The sequence below is a fragment of the Scyliorhinus canicula genome, chromosome 3 (genome assembly GCF_902713615.1).
Source record: "Scyliorhinus canicula chromosome 3, sScyCan1.1, whole genome shotgun sequence".
In the NCBI taxonomy this organism is placed as follows: Eukaryota; Metazoa; Chordata; class Chondrichthyes; order Carcharhiniformes; family Scyliorhinidae; genus Scyliorhinus; species Scyliorhinus canicula.
This window is the reverse complement of record NC_052148.1, coordinates 5660676-5678732: the sequence shown is the minus strand read 5'-3', so window position 1 is coordinate 5678732 and position 18057 is coordinate 5660676. Positions and strand designations below refer to the sequence as shown.

The 18057-nt window shown below is 47.2% G+C and overlaps 1 protein-coding gene across 1 annotated transcript in view; it reads left to right on the top strand.

Moving 5' to 3' along the window:
• LOC119963790 overlaps positions 1 to 18057 on the top strand; it is a 1053439-nt gene that overhangs the window by 70641 nt on the left and 964741 nt on the right. Inside the window, exon 16 of the mRNA XM_038793076.1 lies at positions 13690 to 14040. Within this exon, the coding sequence (XP_038649004.1) occupies positions 13690 to 14040 (351 nt within the window). The remainder of the gene's footprint in view (positions 1 to 13689; positions 14041 to 18057) is intronic.

Sequence of the window (18057 nt, the reverse complement as noted above, 5' to 3'; positions counted from 1 at the left end):
GCTGCACTGTTCTATGTTCCATGTTCCATGAGGAGCCGGGTTCGAATCCCAGCCCTGGGTTGCTGTGCGTGTCAAGTTTGCACATTCTCCCCATGTCTGCGTGGGTTTCACCCCCACAATCCAATGATTTGCACGTTAAGTGGATTGGCCACGCTAAATTCCCCCTGAATTGGAAAAAAACAGTAACTGGGTGCACTATAATTTTTTTACAAAGTAAGTTAGGTGACATGGAAAAGATAATCAACTGCAGTAAACCTGCCCGTATTTTATGGAATGTTACCTTATTGACTCACAATATTCCTCAAACTTCATTCTCCAGTGAAACACATATTTTTTGGATCTGTTTCTACTGTTGAGTTTAGTGACCCTTTGCAGTAACTTTCTTCAATCCCATGCCCCCACTCCTAACCCATTACCCCGACATGTGAAGTCGCTCTACTCTATGTCAGTATCCAACATTTCAGCTTGCATCTCCTTTATTTAGCCTTGCTGTCGTGCTGATCTCTCTGTCCTTGATCAGCAGCATGATTCCAATAGAGCTGGAAAAACACCGCCTCAACTTTCCATGAGGTGCTTTATAGCATCCTGGACTCAACACCGTGTTCAACAATTTTACATCATTATCCAGGCCCCATTTTGGTTCCTTTCCCTTTGCAAGTTTTGAATTTAACCCTTTTTTCTCTTGTTTCTGCTTTGAGACAGCAGCTGCTCATTATTCTGTGATTCATGCCTCCTCTGGCCACATCTTGTCCCATTCCCCACATTGACAACGCTTTTGCCATTTAATTTCTCCTGCCCTCCACCCTGTGACAGACCTTCCCACTTTTTTTAATCACCTCCCATCTGCTTAAAACCTGTTGTCTTTTTTTCTCCCTCTTCAGGTGTTGCCAGACCAGCTGGGCATTTTCAGCATTTTTTGTTTTTACATCACTTTTACCTTGGCTTTTGTGGGGTAGAAATGTTTTGTTGAATTTTCATACCGTGCAACAGCAGCAATAAACCCTGTCAACCTTTTCCAAAGTTTAGTGGGACCCTCTACCTGGAATGATCACACAGGCTGATTATGGGTGGGGATTTCAACATGGTTATTGATCTAGGCCTGGACCGGTCATGTTCGAGAACGGATGTGGGGCTGCTGGCGGACGAAGTGGTCTGCGAGAGTTGGAGGAAGTGCCTGCTGAACTACCTGCAGGTAAACGATACGGGGGAGGTCTCAGCAGCGGTGATCTGGGAACCACTGAAGGCGGTGGTGAGAGGGGAGCTGATCTAGATCCGGACTCACAGGGACAGGACGGATAGGTCAGAAGCGCCCGACTGGTAAGAGAGAGCCTACGAGTGGATAGGAAGTATGTGAAGGCTCCAGAGCCAGGGCTGTTGAGGGAACCCCGGAGGCTGCAGGCAGAATTTAGTTTGTTCACTACAGGAAAGGCAGTGGAGGAACTCAGGAAGGTGAAGGGAGCGGTGTACATGGGGAAAAGGCCAGTAGGTTGATTGCTCAGCAGCTCAGACAAAGGGAGGCAGCGAGGGAAATAGGGAAAGTGGTTGATGGGACATCCTTTCCTGCAGCGTAAGAGGTAGACTACATTGGTTGACTCGTGCGACTCAACAATTGTAGTCTACCTCTTACGCTGCAGGAAAGGATGTCCCGAAGCGTGGTACACTGGCGAGACCATGCAGACACTGCAACAACGAATGAACGGGCATTGTGCGACAATCACCAGGAATGTTTTAATTAGATCCACGATTGGGGTTTTAAATTTATTTAAAAGTCTGTGCATGCGCTCCCCATTGTGAGTCTACGGGGGGCGGGGGGAGAGGTCAGACACCCGTAGACTCACAATGGGGAGCGCATGCACAGATTTTTAAATAAATTAAAAACCCCCATCGTGGATCTAATTAAAACAACCCACAGAAACTTACCAGGACCTTACAAGGTCTTGCTGTCTGTACCCCATGTGCCGCACGCGCTTGCACCCTGCGCTGCATGTCAGTTTCAAAGGCAAGGCTGTGTGAGCTGCTCCTCTCTCACTGAATCTCAGTGAGAGAGGAGCAACCGGCAGTGTCAATTTCAGCCGGCAGAGTCAATTTCAGCGGCCGGCTCACTTTAATCCGGAGAGGGAAGCTGACAGTTGGGGTCCATAAGCCCCCCCGCCGTATATCGCGAACCGCGGTATTGCGGAGCGCGGTATAACGGGGGACTACTGTACTACTTAGACATGGCTGAGTTATTCAGATCTGCTGATCATTACATCAGCAACACGGTTGCAAAGCTCAACATGACTCTACTCATGGTAGATGATTCCAATACAATGATACCATGGCAGATCGTTGATCCATTGGATGACAGCAATCTGTCAAATACCCAAGATGATGACGCCACACAGAGCACAGAACGACTCCATTGAGAGAGCAGAGACCAACTCTACAGTGAGAACACTGCATGAATCCACAGAGAGAGTGATGACAGATTCCACAGAGAGAGCAATGAAAGACTCCACAGAGAGAGCAATGACAGACTCCACAGAAAGAGCGATGAAAGACTCCACAGAGAGAGCGATGAAAGACCATACAGAGAGAGCGACACAAGCCTCCACAAAGACCGAGGCAAGCCTCTACAGACAGCTCTGTGGCAGACTCAAAAATGGAAGCAAGCAAACACTCCATAGCGAATGCCATGCATGAACAAATCTATGAAGGTCTATCCACCTTATCTGAGCAGCAGACTATGAAATTCTACCAAGCTCACGTGAACAACAAAAAGACTATGACAGTCTACCCAGCTTATTTGAGCCACCAGAACCCAGCTCATTTAACCAACAAGAAGACAGTCTACCCAGCTTATTTGAGCCACCAGAAGAAGACTATGAAAGTCTACTCAGCTTATTTAGCCAACAAGAAGACACTGAATGTCTACCCACTGTATGTGAAACAAGTGACAAAGAAATCACAATTTCCATACAGGATGTGCAGGATCACAGTGAGACTGACCTTCTGCACTGTATGTTCCATGTAAGATCTCAGCTTGTCTGCACAGAAGCACTCAACAATCAGAGGAGGGCTACCCAAGAGTCCAGAGAGACCACATCAATAGAAATCTTGAAGATTTTGACTCCAGAGAGGAGCACCAACACAACAAGAGAATGATATTGTGAAGGCTTTGACTCCAGAAGGGGTGCACCAAGAAACAAAAGGTGATTCAAATGAAGCAGAAATAACACCAGAAGAGGAGCACAAAGAGATCACAGATGATTCAAGTGAACCAGAAATGACTCTAGAAGAGGAATACCAAGGAAGCAAAGAAGAAGAATCAAATCAACCACAAATGACTGATGTCACCAACATCAATGCAACATCAGATCATTCTTACAATTCTCAAGAAGAAACGCTCAATGTAACAGATACCACAACGGACACTGACACCAATAACTGTGAAAATGACTAGGGGCTGGTTTAGCTCACTCAGCTAAATCGCTGGCTTTTAAAACAGACCAAGGCAGGCCAGCAGCACGGTTTGATTCCCATACCAGCCTCACCGGACAGGCGCCGGAATGTGGCGACTAGGGGCTTTTCACAGTAACTTAATTGAACCCTGCTCGTGACAATAAGCGATTTCCATTTCATTTTCATTTTCATCCACACGGAACACTCATTGAGCACAACAGGAACAACGAACACCGCAATGCACACAGCAGAAACAAGAACAAGAACAGCAACAACAAAAATGACAAGTAGAGCAACAAGAACAACAAAGGCAACAAGAAACATAACAGAAACAACAAGCACGACAAGAAAAACAACAAAAACTGCAAGGAATACAAAAAAAACAGAAACTACAAACAAGACAAGAAAAACAAGCACAACAGTGAAAACAATAAGAACAGAAACAACAAGCACGACAAAAACAACAAGAATGACAACAACAAGAACAACAACAAAAACAACAAACACAGAAATGACAGAAACAACAACATGAAACAACGACCTGTACAACATGGTACAACTCTGCACATGAAGGACAATGCCACAGCACACTGCAAAACATGACAAGACTACAAACCTGCCAAGACATGACAAAGAATCTCACTAATTCACATCGGCTTCAGAACGGGCAAGCACACTAGTTTTCAAGGCAGATGACACACGAGATCAATACTGCAGCACAGGAAAAATTCCAGGTTAGACGACAAAGATGACATACAGAATCAATACCACAAGCACAGAAAAAAGTCCAGGTCAGACAATGATGTAACACAGAATCGCTACCACAAGTATAGAAAAAAAAGAAAGTCTAAATCAGACAACAAAGTGATTTGACCATTTGAACACCACATGATGACTTGATGGTCACTTAAACACATGAACACCGATGACGTTCACAAAGAAATAATGAAGTCAACATCACCACTTCAACAAAAGAAGACAAAAGCAATTCAACCGAACAAATTCATAAAGTTTGGACTCACAAATTTTTTTATTAAGATGGATTCATAAATATTAATTGGCTTTGTATAACAATCAAGATCATCACAACTTGTGCATAACATAATTTGTCTACATATTTCACGCAAGCAAAAAAAACCTTAGAGATTAAATGTATTCACATTTGATGGACTAACTCATTGATTTTATGTAATGTATTTGCAAACTGCATCCATTGTGTTTGTTCAATTTTCTTCACAAAATACAGAAAATATGTAACACGAAAAAAGGGGGATGTAGTGATCTCTATATGTGCATGTACACAAAGGGTTAATGTGTAATCAGTCGCGCCACATGATCACTGGAGCACAGGACCGATAGGGGTATAAAAGGCAGCCACATTGGGTCTTTCTCTCCCTCTTGGGTGCACTGGGACCAGGGCAATGGCAGAATAGTTCAGATGGCGAGTGGAGTTATGTATAGTTACCATAGTTAGATCTTGTTAACCTTACCATTAGTATCAAAGTTAAAGTAAATAAATTATTGTTATAGTTACTCAATAAACCTTTTATTATTACTCAAGAGTTTGAGTCTTCTTTGAGATTCAGAACACCACATCATTAACCAAGATTTGAACAGCACATGTTACCTGCCACACAGGTAGCAAAACAGCTACCTCCGATACTGACACATGGCACTGCCACTGGCACTGCCCATTGGCACTGTCCCTTGGCATTGTTCCCTGGCACTGGCCCTGGCACGACCCCTCGCACTGTCCCCTAAACTGTCCCCTGAAACATCCTTTAACACTGCCCCTTGGTGTGGCCCCAGATGGGGGTAGTTCTGGGTACAGTGCCACAGAGCAATGCCAGCAGAACTGCCTGGGAATGTCCCTTACCCCTTGGGGACTGTACTTATCTGTGTTCCCCCAGCAAGTCCTCCTTCTCTTGTTCACGTGGTTCCAGATTCTTGTAAACCTCATTGATGTGTGTGGGGAAATCCCAAAGAGGAGGAACTTTACAATGGGGAAGATGTGTAAATGTAATTAAATATGGTCCCCGACCTTCCTGCAAAGGAACCGACTTACATCAATGGGGGGAGGAGGGGGGGGGGGTGGGGGGCAATCGCATTGCGAGATATTGCCATGAGTTTCTCTTTTCTGGCCTCTCGGGCAATTTGCACCCAGTTCGCTCTTCGCCGAGGTTCAAAATCCTGGTCTTCACCAGACAACTGCCTTCTTCAAATTGAGGAAGATTGGGGAAGATTGAGGGAGACTGGTGGAAGAGTGAGGGATATGAGGGAAGAGTGAGGGAGACTGGCGGAAGCGTGAGGGATATGAGGGAAGAGTGAGCGAGATTGGCGGATGATTGAGGGAGACTGGTGGAAGCGTGAGGGAGATTAGCGGAAGAGTAAGGGATATGAGGGAAGAGTGAGGGTACAAGGGAATACTGAAATGAAATAAAATGAAAATCACTTATTGTCACAAGTAGGCTTCAATGAAGTTACTGTGAAAAGCCCCTAGTCGCCACATTCCGGCGCCTGTTCGGGGAGGCTGGTACGGGAATTGAACCGTGCTGCTGGCCTGCTTGGTCTGCTTTAAAAGCCAGCGATTTAGCCCAGTGAGCTAAACCAGCCCCTGACCAGGGATATGAGGGAAGAATGAGGGAGATGATTGGATTGGATTTAATAATAATCTTTAATGTCAAAAGTACGCTTCCATTAACACTGCAATGAAGTTACTATGAAAAGCCCCAAGTCACCATATTGTGACGTCTGTTCGGGTACATGGAGGGAGAATTCAGAATGTCCAAATTACCTCAGAGCTTCCAGGACTTGTTGGAGGGAACGGGAGCACCCGGAGGAAACCCACACAGACACAAGGAGAACGTGCAGATTCCACACAAACAGTGACCCAAGCTGGAAATCAAACCGGGGACTCTGGCGCTGTGAAGCAACAGTGCAAACCACTGTGCTAACGTGCCTGATTTGGTTATTATCATTGTAGATGGAGCTGGAGTCAAATTTTGCCATGCAGTCGTGTGTGTACAGGGAGTATAGTATGGGGCTCTGTATGTAGCCTTGATGGCCTCCGATCAGGGAAGAATGATTGACACGGGGAAGAGTAAGGGAGTTGAAATGAATGAAAATCGCTTATTGTCACAAGTAAGCTTCAAATGAACTTCCTGTGAAAAGCTCCTAGTCGCCACATTCCGGTGCCTGTGCGGGGAGGCTAGTACGGGAATTGAACTGTGCTGCTGTGCCCCATACTGCCTTGGTCTGCTTTAAAAATCAGCTCTTTAGCCCGGTGCGTGAGTGAAGAATGAGGGAATCGGGGAAGATTGAGGAAGGTGAGGGAAGAATGAGGGAGATGGTCACGCGATGTCCGTTCATTAGTTGTTGCAGTGTCTGCATGGTCTCGCCAATCTCTGCAAGATGTTCCAGATCATTGACATGGAACCACGACATCACACAATCCTGCCATGGCAATCTCTGCAAGACGTGCCAGATCATCAACATGGATACCACCATTATACAGGAGAACACCACCCACCAGGTACGCAATACATACTCGTGCAACTTGGCCAACGTTGCCTATCTCATACGCTGCAGGAAAGGATGTCCCGAAGCGTGGTACATTGGCGAGACCATGCAGACGCTGCGACAATGAATGAACGGACTTCGCACAACAATCACCAGACAGGAATGTTCTCTTCCAGTTGGGGAACACTTCAGCAGTCAATGGTATTGACCTCTGATCTCCGGGTAAGCGTTCTCCAAGGCGGCCTTCAGGATGCGCGACAACGCAGAATCGCCGAGCAGAAACTTATAGCCAAGTTCCGCACACATGAGTGCGGCCTCAACCGGGACTTGGAATTCATGTGGCATTACATTCACCCCCACCATCTGGCCTGGGCTTGCAAAATCCTACCAACTGTCCTGGCTTGACACAATTCACACCTCTTTAACCTGGGGTTACCCCATCTCCTGTATCTGTAAAGATTCAATTACCTGCTAATGCTCACATTCTAAGCAGTGTCTGGCATCTTTGAATTTGTCTATATATCTGTTTCTGGAACATACCTCTTCATTCACCTGAGGAGGTAGTATTGAGGAAGCAAGGGGGCTGCAGAATAATTTGCACAAGCTAGGAGAGTGGGCACTGAAGTGGCAGATGGAATAATACAAAGTGGAAAAGTGTGAGGTTATGCACTTTGGAAGGAGGAATGGAGACATAGACTATTTTCTAAATGGGGAACTGCTTCGGAAAGCAGAAGCACAAAGGGACTTTGGTGTCCTTGTTCACGATTCTCTTAAAGTGAACAAGCAGCTTCAGTCGGCAGTCAAGAAGGCAAATGCAATGTTAGCCTTCATGTCAAGAGGGCTAGAATACAAGACAAGGGATGTACTTCTGAGGCTGTATAAGGCTCTGGTAAGACCCCACTTGGAGTATTGTGAGCAGTTTTGTGCCCCGGATCTAAGGAAGGATGTGCTGGCCTTGGAAAGTGTCCAGAGGAGGTTCACAAGAATGATCCATGGAATGAAGACCTTGTAGCATGAGGAATGGTTGAGGACTCTGGGTCTGTACTTGTTGGAGTTCAGAAGGATGAAGGGGGATCTTATTGAAATTTACAAGATACTGCGAGGCCTGGATAGAGTGGACGTGGAGAGGATGTTTCCATTTGTCGGAGAAACTAGAACCAGAGGACACAATCTCAGACTAAAGGGACGAAAACTGAGATGAGGAGGAATTCCTTCAGCCAGAGGGTGGCGAATCTGTGGAACTTTGCCGCAGAAGGCTCTGGAGGCCAAATCACTGAGTGTCTTTAAGACAGAGATTAATAGATTCTTGATTAATAAGGGGATCAGGGATTACGGGAGAAGGCAGGAGAATGGGGATGAGAAAATATCAGCTATGATTGAATGGCGTAGCAGACTCAATGAGCTGAGTGGCCTAAATCTGCTCCTGTGTCTTGTGGTCTTATGGTCCGATGTAGGGATGATGTTCCCAATGATGGGTGTTTCCAAAACCAGGGGTCACAATCTGAGAATTCAGGATGAACCATTTCGGACAGATGGGGGGAGATATTTCTTCACACAAAGAGTGGTGAGCCTGTAGAATTCATTATCACAGGAAGTGGTTGATGCTAAAACATTGAATATATTCAAGAGGCAGCTGGATATGGCACTTGGGGAGAATGGGATCAAAGGCTATGGGGAGAAAGCAGGATTAGGCTATTGAGTTGGTTGATCAGCCATGATCGTGATGAACGGAGGAGCAGGCTCGAAGGGCCAAAAGGCCTCCTCCTGCTCCGATCTTCTATGTATCTATGTATGTAATATCAGGACATTTGGAAAGTCAAAATGCTACCCATCAGAGTCAGCTTGGTTATATGAAGGACAAATCATGTTTGACTAATTTGCTCGAGTTCTTCAAAGATGAAACAAGCAAAGTGGATAATGGGTATCCTGTAAATATTGTGTATTTGGACTTCCAGAAAATGTTTGATAAGGTGCCGTACAGAAGGTTAATTCACAAGGTTATACAACATGGGTCATTTATTAGCCTCGATTGAAGACTGGCTGACAGACAGGAGACAGAGAGTCGGGATCAATGAGTCTTTTTTGGTTGACAAGTTGTAACTAGTGGGGCGCCACAGGGTTCAGTCCTTGGACCCCAGCTATTTACAATCTATATAAACGTCTTGGATACAGGGATGGAAGGTTCTGTAGCGAAATTTGCATTCAACAAAAATAGGTGGGATAGTAAGTTGCAATGAGGAAATGAGAACCTTACAAATGGATATGGATAGGTTAGGAGAGTGGGCCAAATTCTGGCAAATAGAGTTTAACGTGGATAAGTGTGAGGTCATGCATTTTGGTCAGAAAAAGGGGAAGGCAACTTATTATCTAAATGGGGAGAGACTTCGGAGAGCTCCGATGCAGAGGGATCGGGGAGCTCCGATGCAGAGGGATCGGGGAGCTCCGATGCAGAGGGATCGGGGAGCTCCGATGCAGAGGGATCGGGGAGGTCCGATGCAGAGGGATCTGGGAGCTCTGATGCAGAGGGATCGGGGAGCTCCGATGCAGAGGGATCGGGGAGCTCCGATGTAGAGGGATCGGGGAGCTCCGATGCAGAGGGATCGGGGAGCTCCGATGCAGAGGGATCGGGGAGCTCCGATGCAGAGGGATCGGGGAGCTCCGATGCAGAGGGATCGGGGAGCTCCGATGCAGAGGGATCGGGGAGCTCCGATGCAGAGGGATCGGGGAGCTCCGATGCAGAGGGATCTGGGAGCTCCGATGCAGAGGGATCGGGGAGCTCCGATGCAGAGGGATGGGGGAGCTCCGATGCAGAGGGATCGGGGAGCTCCGATGCAGAGGGATCGGGGAGCTCCGATGCAGATGGATCGGGGAGCTCCGATGCAGAGGGATCGGGGAGCTCCGATGCAGAGGGATCGGTGAGCTCCGATGCAGACTGATCGGGGAGCTCCGATGCAGAGGGATCGGGGTGCACCGATGCAGAGGTATCGGGGAGCTCCGATGCAGAGGGATGGGGGAGCTCCGATGCAGAGGGATCGGGGAGCTCCGATGCAGAGGGATCGGGGAGCTCCGATGCAGAGGGATCGGGGAGCTCCGATGCAGAGGGATCGGGGAGCTCCGTGCAGAGGGATCGGGGAGCTCCGATGCGGAGGGATCGGGGAGCTCCGATGCGGAGGGATGGGGGAGCTCCGATGCAGAGGGATCGGGGAGCTCCGATGCAGAGGGATGGGGGAGCTCCGATGCAGAGGGATCAGGGAGCTCCGATGCAGAGGGATCGGGGAGCTCCGATGCAGAGGGATGGGGGAGCTCCGATGCAGAGGGATCGGGGAGCTCCGATGCAGAGGGATCGGGGAGCTCCGATGCAGAGGGATCTGGGAGCTCCGATGCAGAGGGATCGGGGAGCTCCGATGCAGAGGGATGGGGGAGCTCCGATGCAGAGGGATCGGGGAGCTCCGATGCAGAGGGATCGGGGAGCTCCGATGCAGATGGATCGGGGAGCTCCGATGCAGAGGGATCGGGGAGCTCCGATGCAGACTGATCGGGGAGCTCCGATGCAGAGGGATCGGGGTGCACCGATGCAGAGGTATCGGGGAGCTCCGATGCAGAGGGATGGGGGAGCTCCGATGCAGAGGGATGGGGGAGCTCCGATGCAGACTGATCGGGGAGCTCCGATGCAGAGGGATCGGGGTGCACCGATGCAGAGGTATCGGGGAGCTCCGATGCAGAGGGATCGGGGAGCTCCGATGCAGAGGGATGGGGGAGCTCCGATGCAGAGGGATCGGGGAGCTCCGATGCAGAGGGATCGGGGAGCTCCGATGCAGAGGGATCGGGGAGCTCCGATGCAGAGGGATCGGGGAGCTCCGTGCAGAGGGATCGGGGAGCTCCGATGCGGAGGGATCGGGGAGCTCCGATGCGGAGGGATGGGGGAGCTCCGATGCAGAGGGATCGGGGAGCTCCGATGCAGAGGGATGGGGGAGCTCCGATGCAGAGGGATCAGGGAGCTCCGATGCAGAGGGATCGGGGAGCTCCGATGCAGAGGGATGGGGGAGCTCCGATGCAGAGGGATCGGGGAGCTCCGATGCAGAGGGATCGGGGAGCTCCGATGCAGAGGGATGGGGGAGCTCCGATGCAGAGGGATGGGGGAGCTCCGATGCAGAGGGATCGGGGAGCTCCGATACAGAGGGATCGGGGAGCTCCGATGCAGAGGGATCGGGGAGCTCCGATGCAGAGGGATCGGGGAGCTCCGATGCAGAGGGATCGGGGAGCTCCGATGCAGAGGGATGGGGGAGCTCCGATGCAGAGGGATCGGGGAGCTCCGATGCAGAGGGATCGGGGAGCTCCGATGCAGAGGGATCGGGGAGCTCCGATGCAGAGGGATCGGGGAGCTTGTGCAGGAGTCACAGAAAACGAGCGTGCGGGTACAGCAGATATTAGAAATGTGAATGGAATGTTGCCATTTATAGCGACGGGAATAGGGTATAAAGGTAAGGATGTGTTGTTGCAGCTATACAGGGCATTGGTGAGACCGCATCTGGAGTATTGTGCACAGTTTTGGTCTCCTTATTTGCCAAAAGATGAAGTGACATTGGAGGCAGTTCAGAGGAGATTCACTAGATTGATTCCAGAGATAATGGATTTATCGTATGAAGAGAGATTGAAGAGTTTCGGCCGATACTCTCTCGAGTTTAGAAGAATGAGGGGAGATAAAGTTGAGGTATATAAGATGCTAAAAGGTTTGGATAAAGTAGACGTGAAGCGGATGATTCCTCTTGTGGTGCAGTCTAGAATGAGAGGTCATAGTCTGAGGATAAGAGGTAGCAAATTTAAAACTGAGTTAAGGAGAAACTATTACTCCCAAAGGGTTGTGAATCTGTGGAATTCACTTCCCCAGAGTGCAGTGAATGCTGGGAGAGTGAGTAAATTTAAGGAGGAGTTAGGGGAATGTTTAATTGGTAATGGGTTGAAGGGTTATGGAGAATGGGCAGGATGGGGGTGTTGTGGCCAGGATGAGATTGAATGGTGGAGAAGACGCTATGGGCCAAATGGACTAATTCTGCTCCGGTACCTTATGAACTTATGAACGTATGAACTTTAGCCTTAAAACCAACTATTCCAGCAGAACAAAGGGAAGCGCCTCCCTCTGGAAAGTGACACCCTGTTACTTCTATTTACTCTTCATGCTGTATCCCTCTCTAAACACAATCGAGACAGTGTTGGAATTGAAACCAATCCCTACACATACAAACACCTTTATCCAGCATGAATTTAACTATAGGTTTTACCCTTCCAGACACAGAAACATTAAATTAAACCCACTTAAAAATCTAGCTTATAATGTTGCCAATATAAATATTAATTCCTTAAAACTACCTTTGTTTTCCTGACTTTCCCCATTGCACTACGAAATACCCCCGTGAGGATATTGGGTCCCTGTTGGGGTGCAACACATCCAGCTTGCACAGATCCCATCTTCCCAGGATCAGTCCCAATGTCTCAGCAATTCCCTCCTGAACCATCTCCCCAGATCTCACCAGCATGTGGCACTGGGAGCAATCCTGAGATTGCTACCTTTGAGCTTCTGTTTTTTATTGCCGATGTCCTTCAGAGTTCTCTGACCTAAACGTGCCCCCCCCCACACCCCGGCCCCGACTCATTCCCCAACTTTGAATACCCAGTTAGGAGAATTACTGTCACAGCTCACACCTGGGGGATGAATTGAATTTATGTGATGAAATGAAAAGTAGTGGATGTGAAAATGGAGGGAATCCAATCTCCAGGGAGAAGAAAATGAAAATGAAAATCGCTCATTGTCACGAGTAGGCTTCAATGAAGTTACTGTGAAAAGCCCCTAGTCACCACATTACGGCACCTGTCCAGGGAGTCTGGTATGGAAATCAAACCGTGCTGCTGGCCTGCTTGGTCTGCTTTCAAAGCCAACGATTTAGCTCAATGAGCTGAACCAGCCCCTGTGTTTGTCGGGAAGGAAGTTAAACAAATCCCAGAAGAATATTTTCAGATATAATCCAGACCAAAACACACAGGGTGGAGATGGTAAGGGGCGAGTCCAGGACTGATTCCGATAAAGGCGATGTTGAGAAATTGGAATGCATTACCAGGTGAAGCCAGAATACTGTTTAAAATGGAAACATCACTGGATACTGGCTTAATGACAGCACTGAGATCATTCACACACCCTGTGTGCATTTGTCCTGACTATATCTGAAACTACTGTTCTGGGATTTCATTAACTTCCACCCTGACAAGTACTGACCTTACCCTGGAAACTGCATTCTCTTTATTGCAGTGTGTGTTTCGGGGGGGTTAACTTCATCCTGAGGGACTGTTGGTCAGTACAGTGGAATGTGAAAGAGTCGCTAAGTTCTGATGCTGCGTTGTCAGTTTGAAAAGTTTGCCAGTGAATGAATTCAGAGCAGCAGGAGGTGCCTGGGCCCCTCAAGCCTGTTCCACCATTCTACACGGCCATGGTGATCTGATTGTCACTGTCTCTCTGTCTCCAGAGACTGCTGGGTCTCCTGAGCGTTCATTCCCAGCATTTACTGAAATCCTGATTGTCAAAATCTGCAGCACTTTGCTTGGGGTTAATTTGAACAAATTAATGAGGATAATAGACAATATCCAGGCATCAATACACAGGAGACTTTATAAACTGCTCTCTGCTTCTATTTTGTATTTTCTTATCTGTTCTGATCTTCATTTATTTTCTGTTCACAGTTCGTCTGCTAGGAACACGTCTTAACCAATCCCCTCAAGTTGCGAGAGTGCCTGAGGGTGGAACAGTGAAGATGATTTGTGACATGGAGAGCAATCATCCAAAATACACTGTGAATAAATACGATGTCCATTGGAGCATCCCAGGAAAAACGGGTTATATAGTGCGTCACTATGTAACTGGCCAAATTGACCGTGCTAGAGGTCTGTCTCGTCGCTTTCAGCCTTCCAGAGATATTGCCGATAACAGCTACATTCTGACAATCAGTGGTCTGACGCTCCGTGACTCCGCTTTCTATATCTGTGGGATTTGGGGGAAAATCTTTGGAAATGGAACCCGGCTGATTGTAACCAGTAAGTACTGTCTATCTTATATTGCTTTGATTCCATATTGACCATATATTAGAGGAATATGATGGAACATTGCCAGCCTGGGAGGCTGTGACCCAGAGGGAGGAACGATCTGGAAAGAAGCCTGATGTCTGTGAAGTAAAAATGTACAATTTAAACACACACACACAGACGTAAAGCGACAGCGTGAGTGTAAATGTGTGATATCAAAGTTTCACCCCTAAAATCTCTCTGAGCTCCAGAGGGTGTCTGTGATTTTCCCCAACAGATTCCCGGTGGGGATTCGAGATGGATTCTGCCTGAACTGAAAGTGTGAATTTCTGACCTCTCTCTCGCTCTCTCTGTCTCTCCCCAGCTGATTAGAATTAAACTTTACTGTGCGGGTGGTGTGAGGACTCTGCTGGTCTATGGGCAGGGAAGCTGCTGATGTGGCATCGATAGGTGGGCTACAGAACCTCTGGTCAAACAGGGAAGCTCTCCCACAATGCCTTCCCTGCATGGTTATATCCTGGCTAGCCTTCCCCTCTGCCACTAACATTGCAAACCCTCTTATTGACCAGCGTGAGCTCCTCCCTTCTCACATCCCCTCCTCCTACTCCTGAGTTTACGGGAATATTGGGCATATCAGATCCAGAGGTGTTCCAGTGGCCGATCTGTGTCAAGAGGGAAGGCCGTGATTGTCACTGTCTATAGAGGCTGCTGGGTCTCCTGAGCCTGTTCCACCGTTCAACATAAGAACATAAGAACTAGGAGCAGGAGTAGGCCATCTGGCCCCTCGAGCCTGCTCTGCCATTCAATGAGATCATGGCTGATCTTTTATGGCCTCAGCTCCACTTTCCGGCCCGAACACCATAACCCTTAATCCCTTTATTTTTCAAAAAACAATCTATCTTTACCTTAAAAACATTTAACGAAGGAGCCTCAACTGCTTCACTGGGCAAGGAATTCCATAGATTCACAACCCTTTGGGTGAAGAAGTTCCTCCTAAACTCAGTCCTAAATCTACTTCCCCTTATTTTGAGGCTATGACACCTAGTTCTGCTTTCACCCACCAGTGGAAACAACCTGCCGGCATCGATCCTATCTATTCACTTCATAATTTTAAATGTTTCTATAAGATCCCCCCTCATCCTTCTGAATCCCAATGAGTACAGTCCCAGTCTACTCAACCTCTCCTCGTAATCCAACCCCTTCAGCTCTGGGATTAACCTCGTGAATCTCCTCTGCACACCCTCCAGTGCCAGTACGTCCTTTCTCAAGTAAGGAGACCAAAACTGAACACAATACTCCAGGTGTGGCCTCACTAACACCTTATACAATTACAGCATAACCTCCCTAGTCTTAAACTCCATCCCTCTAGCAATGAAGGACAAAATTCCATTTGCCTTCTTAATCACCTGTTGCACTTGTAAACCAACTTTCTGTGACTCATGCACTAGCACACCCAGGTCTCATTGCACAGCAGCATGCTTTAATGTTTTATTGTTTAAATAATAATCCCTTTTACTGTTATTCCTTCCAAAATGGATAACCTCACATTTGTCAACATTGTATTCCATCTGCCAGACCCTAACCCATTCACTTAACCTATCCAAATCCCTCTGCAGACTTCCAGTATCCTCTGCACTTTTCGCTTTACCGCTCATTTTAGTGTCATCTGCAAACTTGGACACATCGCCCTTGGTCCCCAACTCCAAATCATCTATGTAAATTGTGAACAATTGTGGGCCCAACACGGATCCCTGAGGGACACCACTAGCTACTGATTGCCAACCAGAGAAGCACCAATTAATCCCCACTCTTTGAACATAAGAAGATAAGAACATAAGAACATAAGAACAATAACCAATAACCAATAACAATAACCAATAATAACCAATCCTCTATCCATGCTACTACTTTACCCTTAATGCCATGCATCTTTATCTTATGCAGCAACCTTTTGTGTGGCACCTTGTCCAAAGCTTTCTGGAAATGCAGATATACCACATCCATTGGCTCCCCGTTATCTACTGCACTGGTAATGTCCTCAAAAAATTCCACTAAATTAGTTAGGCACGATCTGCCCTTTATGAACCCATGCTGCGTCTGCCCAATGGGACAATTTCTATCCAGATGCCTCGCTATTTCTTCCTTGATGATAGTTTCCAGCATCTTCCCCACTACCGACGTTAAGCTCACTGGCCTATAATTTCCTGCTCTCTGCCTACCTCCTTTTTTAAACAGTGGTGTCACGTTTGCTAACTTCCAATCCACCAAGACCACCCCAGAGTCTAGTGAATTTTGGTAAATCTTCACTAGTGCATCTGCAATTTCCCTAGCAATCTCTTTTGGCACTCTGGGATGCATTCCATCAGGGCCAGGAGACTTGTCTACCTTTAGCCCCATTAGCTTGCCCATCACTACCTCCTTAGTGACAACAATCCTCTCAAGGTCCTCACCTGTCATAGCCTCATTTCTATCAGTCACTGGCATGTTATTTGTGTCTTCCACTGTGAAGACCGACCCAAAAAACCTGTTCAGTTCCTCAGCCATTTCCTCATATCCCATTATTAAAATTCCCTTCTCATCCTCTAAAGGACCAATATTTACCTTAGCCACTCTTTTTTGCTTTATATAATTGTAAAAACTTTTGCTGTCTGTCTTTATATTCTGAGTACGTTTACTCTCATACTCTACCTTACTCTTCTTTATAGCTTTTTTAGTAGCTTTCTGTTGCCCCCTAAAGATTTCCCAGTCTTCTAGTCTCCCATCAATCTTTGCCTCTTTGTATGCTTTTTCCTTCAATGTGATACTCTCCCTTATTTCCTTAGATATCCACGACCGATTTTCCCTCTTTCTACCGTCCTTACTTTTTGTTGGGAAAAACCTTTGCTGAGCACTGTGAAAAATCGCTTGGAAGGTTCTCCACTGTTCCTCAACCGTTCCACCATAAAGTCTTTGCTCCCAGTCTACCTTAGCTAGTTCTACTCTCATCCCATTGTAATCTCCTTTGTTTAAACACAAAACACTAGTATTTGACTTTACCTTCTCACGCTCCATCTGTATTTTAAATTCCACCATATTGTGATCGCTCCTTCCGAGAGGATCCCTAACTATGAGATCATGAATCAATCCTGTCTCATTACACAGGACAAGATCTAGGACCGCTTGTTCCTTCGTAGGTTCCATTACATACTGTTCTAGGAAACTATCGCGGATACATTCTATAAACTCCTCCTCAAGGTTAAACCAATCGACATGTAAATTAAAATCCCCCATGATAACTGCTGTACCATTTCTACATGCATTAGTTATTTCTTTGATTATTGCCTGCCCCATCATAACGTTACTATTTGGTGGCCGATAGACTACTCCTATCAGTGACTTTTTCGCCTCACTATTCCTGATTTCCACCCAAATGGATTCAACCTTATCCTCCATAGCACCGATATCATCCCTAACTATTGCCCGGATGTCATACTTACATAACAGAGCAACACCACCTCCCTTACCATCCATTCTGTCCTTCCGAATAGTTTGATACCCTCGGATATTTAACTCCCAGTCGTGACCATCCTTTAACCATGTTTCAGTAATGGCCACTAAATCATAGTCATTCACGATAATTTGCGCCATCAACTCATTTACTTTATTCCGAATACTACGAGCATTCAGGTAAAGTACACTTATGTTGGTTTTTTTATCTCTGTTTTGAATCTTAACATCTCCAGTTTTACTCCTTTTAGTATTACTGACCTATTCACTGAACTCCCCTCACTCACTGTACCTTGTACCGTCACCCTTTTTGATTTTTGACGATGTCTTCTCTGCCTTGCACTTTCCCCCTTACTTCCTTTTGCTTCTGTCCCTGTTTTACTACCTTCCAACTTCCTGCATCGGTTCCCATCCCCCTGCCACATTAGTTTAAACCCTCCCCAACAGCTCCAGCAAACACCCCCCAGACATCAGTTCCAGTCCTACCCAGGTGCAGACCGTCCGGTTTGTACTGGTCCCACCTCCCCCAAAACCGGCCCCAAT